Source organism: Jaculus jaculus, chromosome 5 (genome assembly GCF_020740685.1).
Source record: "Jaculus jaculus isolate mJacJac1 chromosome 5, mJacJac1.mat.Y.cur, whole genome shotgun sequence".
NCBI classification, from domain to species: domain Eukaryota; kingdom Metazoa; phylum Chordata; class Mammalia; order Rodentia; family Dipodidae; genus Jaculus; species Jaculus jaculus.
In genome coordinates this window covers 69,156,642-69,167,430 of record NC_059106.1, presented here as the reverse complement: position 1 = coordinate 69,167,430, position 10,789 = coordinate 69,156,642, and the positions used below count along the sequence as shown (strand labels likewise).

The window sequence follows — 10,789 nt, the reverse complement described above, 5'->3', positions numbered from 1 at the left end:
ATATCCTAGGATTTATCTTATAAAACATGAATCCTTTCTTTTTATTTCCTTTGTAAAGTGGTTTTTTTGGTGGTTGTTTTATTGAGGTAGGGTCTCTCTTTTAGCCCAGGGTGACCTGGAACTCTCTGTAGTCCCAGGCCGGCCTCAAATTTAGCGTTTATCTGCCTCTTGAGTGCTGAGATTAAAGGTGCACACCACCATGTCTGGCTGCAGATTTTTTTTTTTCATGGTAGGGTCTCTCTCTGGTCCAGGCTGACCTAGAATTAACTATGTACTCTCAGGGTGGCCTCAAACTCATGGAGATCCCCCTACCTCTGCTTCCTGAGTGCTGGGATTAAAGGCGTGAGCCACCACGCCCGTCCAGTTAATGTTTTGAAAGACTGCGATACATCATACCTTTGTCTTATCCATCTCTTCATTTCCAATGAACATCACAGGCTGGACTCCAGCACCTTGTACCCTAAGGTTCTGCTGTTGCCAGCATGTGGTTAGGACCATTAACACTGCAGAGGAAGCCTAACAGAGAATGCGTGTCACAAGAAGCTACTAGAGGCCATGTTCCATCCTCCACAACAAGACAGTGTTTTAGCTTTTGACTACTTAGGGTTAGCCCCAAGGAAAAAACAAAACTGAGGGAAATTTATATAAAGGTTTCAAGCAGGAGGGAACCAACTGGAAGACCATTCTGAGAAATGTTTAGTTGGGAGTGTTAAAGAATCATTTCCAGTGTTTTCAAACTCCAAGAAACTGATTGAAGACACAACTATTATTTTCCAAAGTACAACCCAGAAGGAAACAGAAAATATCTGAGGGCACAGCACCATGGCTCAACACACACATGTATTCATATGGGTGGAAGAAAAGTTGCATAACGCAATGCTTACCTTGCCAACAGCAGGCATTCGTTCACCTGAAAGTGTGATGTCAGGCTATAGAGATGGATAAGTGGTGAAGGCGCATGCCTGTGATGCCTAAGGACCCATGTAAGCCTGATGCACAAGGTGACGCAAGTGTACAAAGTCGCATATGCACACAAGATGGCGCACACTTCTACAATTCTACTTCAGTGGCTGGAGGCTCTAATAGGCCAATTATCTCTCCTCTCATTAAAAAAAAAAAAAAAAAAAAAAGGGTTAACCTTTAACCCAGCACTCGGGAGGCAGAGGTAGGAGGATCACCCTAAGTTCGAGGCCACCCTGAGACTACACAGTGAATTCCAGGTCAGCCTGGGTTAGAGTGAGACACTACCTTGAAAAACAAAAACAAACAACAAAAAGAGTGATGTCATAAATGTATACTGAGGCCAATTGAACTTTGTGGGACTCTGGACTTTTTGAGATGCAGAAGAGGAAAAGGAAATCAGGGGGCTAAGTTGAGTGAGGAATTATGAGATGCTTTGTATAGGTTTTTTTTTTTTTTAACGTTTTATTTATTTATTTGCATGCCAAGAGAGATAGAGAGAATGGACATGCCAGGGCCTCCAGCTCCAGGCACATGTGCCTCTTTGTGCATCTGGCTTTATGTGGGTAATAAGGAATCAAACCCTGGTTGTTGGGCTTTGCAGGCAAGTGCCGTAATTGTGAGTAATCTCTCAAGCTCCTATTTATATGTTTTACTAAGTCTATTAATTTAAAAAGATTTAAAAGAAGGAATGAAGAACTAGCAAGCAAGAAACTGAAAGGGCAGGTGTGACAGTGTAACACCTTTAGTCCCAGCACTCGGAAGGCAGAGGTAGGAGGATCACCATGAGTTTAAGGCCACCCTGAGACTACATAGTGAATTCCAGGTCAGCCTGGGCTAGAGCAAGACCCTACCTTGAAAAAAAGAAAAAAGAAAAAAGAAAAAAAAGAAAGAAAGAAACTGAAAGAATCATATGGGAAAGAAAATGGGCATGAAACAGAATATAGGTCTGTCAGCTGCTAAGGATATTCAGAGGGTGGGGAGAGACCATCCTGGCAAAAATATAACCCTCCCTCCAGTTAGTTCCCTTCTGAGGTGATGTTAGGTAAACTAAGACTCAAACCAGAAAGCTCAATTTATCTATATCCAGCTTTATTCTGAATTAACCATCTATCAAGAGTGCACACCAAAAGAGTAGAAAAAATTAAAGGAGCCCATCAAAAAAGTTCCCTGGTAAGTGGGAAAGGACATTGCGTTAGGAAGCCCGTTTAGAGAAGGAAATGTTATCCATGTCGTGGATGCCGTTTTTGTCAATGATGCGAACACTGAAGGTTGGCAGGTTCAGGATGAAGCGCTTCTGGAGCTGCAGACAGGAAAGCAGTCAGTCAGCAAACATATACTGAGTAGTAAGCACACAGTGCGTTCTAATCTAGGCTAAGTTCAAGTATAAAAATCTATGCTTCTGTGAAACTGATATTCTCTTGGGGAAAGCTGGTACTAGGTCACTGAATGTCCAGACAGTATCTGGATGGTGAATGGAAGGTAGAGCACATGACCTGGACATGCAGCTCGAAGCATGTCTCCAATGTTCTTATCCCCATCATCTCCTACCAACCTGGCTGATAATCACAGATTTCTCCCTTGAAATTTTGTACAGGTAGTAAGTTAGTTAATAAGGACTGGTCTAGGACCAAAGGACACTCCTACACTCAACAGTTTACTCCAGTCACATACTCACATTAGAAGCACCAGGCGTGGGTTGTCTACAATTTTGGAAGTTATCAATAAATAAAATATATGGGATGGAGAGATAGCTTAGTGGTTAAGCGCTTGCCTGTGAAGCCTAAGGACCCCGGTTTGAGGCTTGGTTCCCCAGGACCCACGTTAGCCAGATGGACAAGGGGGTGCACACATCTGGAGTTTGTTCACAGTGGCTAGAGGCCCTGGAACTCCCATTCTCTCTCTCTCTCTCTGCCTCTTTCTCTGTCTGTTGTTCTCAAATAAATAAAAATAATTTTAAAAAATATGTATGGGGCTGGAGAGATGGCTTAGCGGTTAACGCATTTGCCTGCAATGCCAAAGGACCCAGGTTTGATTCCCCAGGACCCATGTTAGCCAGATGCACAAGGGGGCACACACATCTGGAGTTCATTTACAGTAGCTGGAGGCCCTGATGCACCCATTCTTTCTCTCTTCCTCTTTATCTCTGTCAAATAAATAAATAAAAATATTTTAAAAATATATATATATTTAAAACAAGGACCAGGTGAATGTGTTATGTGTGCAGTTGCAAGGAAGGTGGAAAGAATGTGCATAGACATACTTGGAATGGACTATAGTGTGGAAGTGGATAGCCTCAGTAACCTGTCTAGAGATTATTGAGGAGCATAGCTGAGAAATTTTTGTTTCTCTGCTACCCTTCCTCCCTTTCTGGACACGTCCCTTTGAGCCACAGGGAGATGATAGAGGCCCTCCATCAGCTCCCTTAGGAATCTGTCCTTCTCCCCAGGCTCACCCGTGCTCCCTTCATATTTGCCATCTCCTCTGTAGCCAAGGACTAGGCAGGAACAGAGTCCTTTCTGGGTGATGACTCATGACTAGTACCAAGCTCCAGGATCAAAGGTGACAATAAGGGAAGTAAGGATTTCTTAAATGTTTCTCTTTAGGATGATCTCATGGGAACAAAGTCCCATGAACACTTGATATTTCAGTAGCTCCTTCCTGGCTGGCCACTGTAGTTATATGTGAATAATATGGCCTCTGGGCTGAATAACCAAGAAAAGGTCATGGGCTGATTCTTAGTGTGTTTTAGATAGGGGATTTACAAAGAAGAGGATGGTGGGGGGGAATGGGACAGTGTGGTCTGAAAATGACAAGCTTCTGAAAGAGGCAAACTGATCTTAATGCTATTCATTGCTCCACCTGCTCTCATCCTCTTTGCTCTCAGCAGACCAGAACTTGACTTAAGTCAAGCTCATTCTTTGGCTGCCAGAAGAGTCAAAGAATGAAAAAGCCTAATGAGACAGCTTTTGGTCACCTCATCCTACACTCCTAACTGGAGTGGGTAGGGTCTGGGTTCTTGGCCTTGCAAAGCAGAGGCTGCTCTCCACTTCTGTACAAAGCTTGCTACTTGGCCTTCTGAATGCACTGTTAAGGAGGTGGACAGTTGGGCTTCGCAGATGACAGAACAAATATGGAGTCCAAAGCACTAGCTCTTATAGTAGGGCCCCAATTATCACCTGTAGTTAAATCACCTGGAACTGTCAATGAAAATAGGGTCTCTCAGTGATTAACAGTGGACTCAGAATTGGGGGCTGGGACAGACAGGGAAAATGATCTTTTTTAACAAGTTCCCCCTGATGATTATTATGCACACGAATTTTGAGAGCCACTAGTTTGGATGAACTAGAAAGGAAAGCAATTAAACTGTAAAACTGACACTGATGAGAAGGTGACCCATGAGAAAAGTAAGCCTGTTACCCAAACTCTGTTCTGGCAGCAAATGCACACATGGTCAGTGCGTATTTATTACACCTTCTGGCAAGAACCAGAAAAAGCAACCAATGAACACGAGCAGTATTGGCTAACCAAGAGACAAAACATTCCTTCCAGATCCCATGGGAGCTACTCACCTCCTCCAGACATTTCCTCAGGAGCTCCACTGCCCTCTCCCGTGAGATCGCTAAAAGAGAGAACACAGGGGCCAACCACTCAGTGTGCTGTCAGGAGCCTGACTCAGCAACTTGTCAGGAAATTTCAAACTCCTTCAAGCCCAAGTGTCACATAAACGGAAAAGGCAAAAAAAGGCTTACTTACCTTCTAGCTGGCAACAAACTTATTCCATATGCAATGGAGGGCGCCCCAGACCCAGCACTCCAGCAGCCACAAGCCATTGCAAATTGATTTGCTATACAGAAGGCTAAGCATGACGGAATTCTGCTTCCCCTGGCTAGGACCCGCCTCTGAAGTCCAGTGGTCTGCCTCTCTTTTTCACTGCCCACCCTCTTCAGCCTCCTATAGCCCAGGACTTAAATCAATTCCATCTGCCCGAGCCAGCTGCATATCAGGGAAACAGAGGACAAGGACAGAGTTTAGTCTCACTTTCCCAGCTGGGTCTTAGTTTAACAACAGGAAGAGAATTCATAAGGATGGGACCCAGACTCTTCTGAACAGGACCCAAAGGGGTTGCTGGTGGACATGGCAAACTGGGTTCACACATTATGCGCTTGGGCTACAAGGGCAGTTGGTGGTTACTTTTGGTGGGTGTATCAGCTGTGTGATTGACAGATGTCAAATCAAAAGACAGTTACCAAGAGCCACACTGATTCCTCTCAGGATGCAGCCTGAAGCTCTCACATGGCTGAGATTAAGTGACAGGGCAGTACCAACAAGAAAGGAATATGCCCGATTCTTATGATACTGAAAAGAAGAATGGAATGTAAGGAGAGAAATGGTTATCTGTGCTGCATCTATAGCCTATAAAAGTCAACAATTGCCGGGCGTGGTGGCGCACGCCTTTAATCCCAGCACTCGGGAGGCACAGGTAGGAGGATCGCCCGTCAGTTCAAGGCCACCCTGAGACTCCATAGACAATTCCAGGTCAGCCTGGGCTAGAGTGAGACCCTACCTCGAAAAACAAAACAAAAAACAAAACAAAACAAAAGTCAACAATTCCATGGACTGACTGCCCACAGTGTCTAAGGCCAAGGTCAGAAGACTAGGAGTTAGCCCCACAGCATCCTTCGTCTGAAGCTTTGCCAAGCTGACAGTTCACGGACAAGGAACAGTTCTACTTGCAAAAGGGAGTGGCTCTGAGGAAGTAAGGACTAAAGGCAGGACCTGGGGTGTAGCGTTTAAAAGCTCTGATGTTTAAAAAGAAAAGTCTTTGGCTTTGGAAACCTGTTTATCTGCATAAGTTCAAAACCCATATATAAACCACTTGGTTTACTCACTCATTCTCAATAATCAAGTAGATGCATGAAAAAAGTAACCTTTGTAAGTGAAGAGTTAAGAACCCAATTAAAAATGTTTTATTCAAATTGACATCTACTCTAACACCCTTTTAAGACAAACAAAACCCACCTTGAGACAGGCAACTTCACATGTGGCTGGCAAGAGGTTTATTGCTAAGCTTTTGGAAGACCCTACTGACCCACAAAGAAAGAACAGCCTCTAGAGAGCACCAGAGCACGGTACTTACTCGGTGTGTAGTATCTGTCCAGGATACTGAGAGTTAGGAAGGCACCATAGCCGTGGGCTGCAAAGGGGGCCTTGGCCAAGGCTGCCAGGTAGTCCATGTAGTAGAGTGCTGGCCCCTCGTGCTCATCATAGCCAGCCAGGAGGAGGTTCACATGATATGGGGTCTGCAAAGGAAGATGTGCCAAGTGATGGTGATTAAAGCAGACATTTTTTTCCCAAGGCAAACGGGAGTAGCCTAGCTCTTGAAAAATAAGAAAAAAATATTAGCAGCAACTTACTAAGTTGCAATGAAAATGAAAAAGCAGAGAAATGTCAAGGACTTCCAGTGTGATCACAGGTAAGTACAGGTCAACTTGTTCTCTCTGAACATTAGAATACTTGGTAGAAAAAAAAAGCTGCTTTCTATTTAAGCCTGTGGACGAGAACCTAACAGAAAAGCTCTTCAAAGACAAGACCCAGATATTCTTGTATCCCCCTTCACTACTGAAACCAACAAACACAAGTTTATGTGTCAGGCAAGAGATACGACATCATCCGAATGAACAAACTCAGGAACCTGGAAGTGTAGGGCCTGGGCCAAACTGGGTAACATAGTAAGCCTTGGCTCAGCAAAGAAAGCAAAATAAACTCCAAAACCAAACACTAGTTCAGGCTGGGTGATTTAGACCAAGCCATCAAATGGTAAACTTATATCCTGTAATTCCTGATGAGAGAGAGATAGGACAGAGGAACAGTAGATCTCATATTTTATGTGTTTTTATTTTAAGTGCTGGGACTAAAGGCATGCACCCCACAGCCTGGCTTGTTGATTTTTATTTGTTTGCTTGTTTAAAAATAGTGTCTGGCCAGGCCTGGTGGCATATGCCTTTGACCCCAGCACTTGGGAGGCCAGATGTAGGAGAATCACTGTGAGTTTTAGAGACCTATCTGGGATTACAGAGTGAATTCCAGAGAGAGAGGGAGAGAGAGGGGTAGACAGAAAGAAAGAGAGAATGGGTGCACCAGGGCCTCCAGCCTCTGCAAGCGAACTCCAGATGCATGTGCATCCTTGTGCAACTGGCTTATGTGGGTCCTGGGGAACTGAACTGTGGTCCTTAGGCTTCACAGGCAAAGGCCTTAACTGCTAAGCCATTTCCCCAGCCCTAGATCTCATTTTTTTTTTTAAATTTAAGCTTAGGTGTTAAAAAATTATTTATTTATTTATTTGACAGAGAAAGAGAGAGGGAGTAAGGGGGGGAGAGAGAGAGAGAATGGGCGCACCAGGGCCTCTAGCCACTGCAAACGAACTCGAGATGTATGCGCCCCTTGTGCATCTGGCTAACATGGGTCATAGGGAATCAAACCAGGGTCCTTTGGCTTTTCAGGCAAATGCCTTAACCGCTAAGCCATCCCTCCAGCTCTAGATCTTGTATTTTAATGAAAACCGTTAGACTTTTAAATTCTGGAAGAAAAGTAATGGACGTGCATAATTACAAAGAAACCTGCTCATGGCTGAGCTGAAGATCTGAATGAAATGCTCACATCTTCCTAATAAAACAAGTTTCCAAGCTGGGCATGGTGGTGTATGCCTTTATTCCCAGCACTTGGAAGGCAAAGGTAGGAGGATCACCATAAGTTTGAGGCCACCCTGAGACTACATAGTGAATTCCAGGTCAGCCTCGACTACAGTGAAACCCTACCTTGAAAAACCAACCAACCACATAAACAAACAAGGTTTCCCTAAGATAGCGAAAAACTGCTGCTCATCAAAGGAACAAGTCAAAAATAGCTATAACCCGGGTTTAATAGATGTCCCTTCTACAGGGCGTGGTAGTGCACACCTTTAGTTTGAGCACTTAGGAGGCTGAGGTAGGAGGATCACCATTAGTTCAAGAAAATCCTGAGACTACATCATGAATTCCAGGTCAGCCTGGGCTACAGCAAGACTGAAAAACAAAACAAAACAAAACAAAACAAAAAAGATGGCCCTTCTGTACATTCCCTTGACTAAATCTGCCTTATTTATTTCCACAAATAGATAATTATTTTTCTGGACACCAGCTAGGCCACTTAGAACACTGAACTTAATGTGTCGCCCCCTGCCCCCCGGCAACAATGGTGGGACTGCCATTTTGCATGGCTTCCTTTTTGTTTGCTTGGGCTGGACAGATGGTTCAGTGGTTAAGGCACCTGCCTGCAAAACCTAACAATCCAGGTTTGATTCCCCAGTACCCACGTAAAGTCAGATACACAAAGTGATGCATGCAACTGTAGTTTGCAGTGGCTAGAGGCCCTCGTGCACTCATTCTCTTTTGGTCTTCCTCTGTCTCTCTCTGCTTGCAAATATAAATAAATATTAAAAGCCTATTTTCGGGATAGAGAGATGGCTCAGTGGTTAAGGTGTTTGCCTGTAAAGCCTAAGGACCCATGTTCAACTTTCCAAGTCAGATGCACAAAGGCGAGATAAGCCCAAGGTTGCACATGCCCACTAGGTGGTGCAAGTGTCTGGGGTTCAACTTCAGTGGCTGAGGCCTTGGCACACCAATTCTCTCTGTCTCTGTCTCTCTCTATTAAAAAAAAAAGTCTATTTAGGGGGCTAGAGAGATTGCTTAGTGGTTAAGGCACTTGCCTGCGAAGCATAAGGGCTCAGGCTCAATTCCCCAGTACCCATATAAACCAGATGCACAAGGTAGCACATGCATCTGGAATTCATTTACAGTGGCTGGAGGCCCTGGCACATCTATTCTCTCTCTCTCTTTCTCTCTGCTTGTATCTCAACCCCTCCATCAAATAAATGAATAAGTATATTAAAAAATAAAGGCTATTTATTTGTAGCATGTGTTTCTGCTGTTATATTTGCTTCAGTGGGCAGCAGGCTGGCCTTGCCTGTGGTTATGTGCTCATCCCTGCATTTACATATGTATTCAATTAAATGAGACTATTTTGGAACATGAGGTAGTAATGACTAACAGTCCTAAAATGACATTCCAAATTCTTTGACCATAACACAGGCACTTGGTAGCTTGAAGAAACTCATGTTAAAAGCCTACTTGAATATATACTTACTTGGAAGTCTATTTACCCAGCTATGCTATGTAGGAAGAATTCCTAACATCTCTCCAAAACTTTTATGGAGCCCTGACTGCTAAATAAGTTTTTATGTGTGGAATAGGATGACAGACCATCTCACAAGATTGAATTGGTTAGCAGTAGTTGAGATTTCTGAGAAAATACCTGTATGCCTCTCACATCTCCCAGTGAGATGTGCTGACCTCTGCAATTCTGTCATGTTTGGGACTATCTTCTCAGTAAGCCTTGCCTTGTTAAGATTATTAAACCCTGCCGGGCATGGTGGCGCACGCCTTTAATCCCAGCACTCAGGAGGCAGAGGTGGGAGGATTGCTGTGAGTTCGAGGCCACCCTAAGACTCCATAGTGAATTCCAGGTCAGCCTGGGCTACAGTGAGACCCTACCTCGAAAAACCAAAAAAAAAAAAAAAAAAAAAAAAAGGAAGGAGGGAGGAAGAGAGGGGAGAAAGAAGAAAACGGGAAAAGAAATTTACCTGGAAGAAGTCCCAAACTGTATAATGACACTGTCTAAGTCTCTAGTATATTATCTTTTTCTGTCTATTGTTTTTTTTTTTTACAAGCTAGTGCCTTTAACCATTGAGAAATCTCTCCAGCCCTCCTTTATTTTTATAAAATTTTCATTTATTATTTGAATGAGATAGATAAAATAGGGGTGCCACAGTCTCTTGCTACTACAAATGAACTTTATTCTAGACAGATGCACTACTTGATGCATCTGGCTTTATGTGGGTACTAGGGAACTGTACCTAGGCTGGCAGACTTTGCAAGCAAGTGCCTCTAACCGTTGAGCCATCTCCTCAGCCCAATAATTTTACACTTTAAAGAACATCAAAGTCCTATTTAGATTAACTGAAGAGTAAAAATATGTAACCAAGGGGCTAGAAAGATGGCTCAGTGGCTAAAGGCACTTGCATGTAAAGCCTAATAGCTTGGGTTCAATTCCCCAGTACCCTCATAAACCAGATGTACCAAGTGGTGCATGCATCTAAAGTCTATTTGCAGTGGCAGGAGGCTCTGATGCCCATTCTCTTTCTCCAATAAATACTGAATACGTAAATGAAAACAGAACTGCAAAATCTGATACACAGAATAACTTGGTGTTCTTACAGTTAAAATTAGGAGAGGGGTAGGAGAAAAGGAGCAGGAAGACAAATAGCAAAGGGCTTCTAAATTGATTTTTCTTCCCCAAGAGAGTAATAGTTTCTTGCCATGTGTGCTGGTGCAACATCTTTAATCTCAGCACTCAGGAGGCAGAGGCAGGAAGACTGGTGTGAGTTCTAGGCCAGCCTGGGCTAGAGTGAGACCCTACCTTGAAAAAAATGAGAGACACAATAATTGTTTCTTACCTATCAAAACAAGATAATCTTTTAGACAATATCCCATGGTAACCCCCCCCCCACACTTTCCCTTTGCAACTCCACTCTTCTTCACACCCATTTCCCCTCTCAATCAGCCTCTCTTTTATTTTGTCATCATAGTTTCCTCCTATTATGATGGTCTTGTGTAGGTAGTGTCAAGCACTGCAAGGACATGGATACCCAGGCCATTTTGTGTCTGGAGGAGTATGTTGTAAGGAATTCTACAAGATAATCTTTTTTTTTTTTTTTTTTTTGGTTTTTCAA

General features: G+C 43.5%; 1 protein-coding gene across 2 annotated transcripts in view; it reads right to left on the bottom strand.

The window, feature by feature from the left end:
- Positions 1 to 2,031: 2,031 nt before the first annotated feature.
- Psmb2 (proteasome 20S subunit beta 2) overlaps positions 2,032 to 10,789 on the bottom strand; it is a 44,664-nt gene continuing 35,906 nt past the window's right edge. For both annotated transcript variants that reach the window (XM_004665231.2, XM_045150296.1), the window contains 3 exons: positions 6,101 to 6,263; positions 4,533 to 4,582; positions 2,032 to 2,263 (listed from right to left, as the gene is read on the bottom strand). In XM_004665231.2, the coding sequence (XP_004665288.1) occupies positions 2,156 to 2,263; positions 4,533 to 4,582; positions 6,101 to 6,263 (321 nt within the window). In that variant the 3' untranslated portion in view covers positions 2,032 to 2,155. The remainder of the gene's footprint in view (positions 2,264 to 4,532; positions 4,583 to 6,100; positions 6,264 to 10,789) is intronic.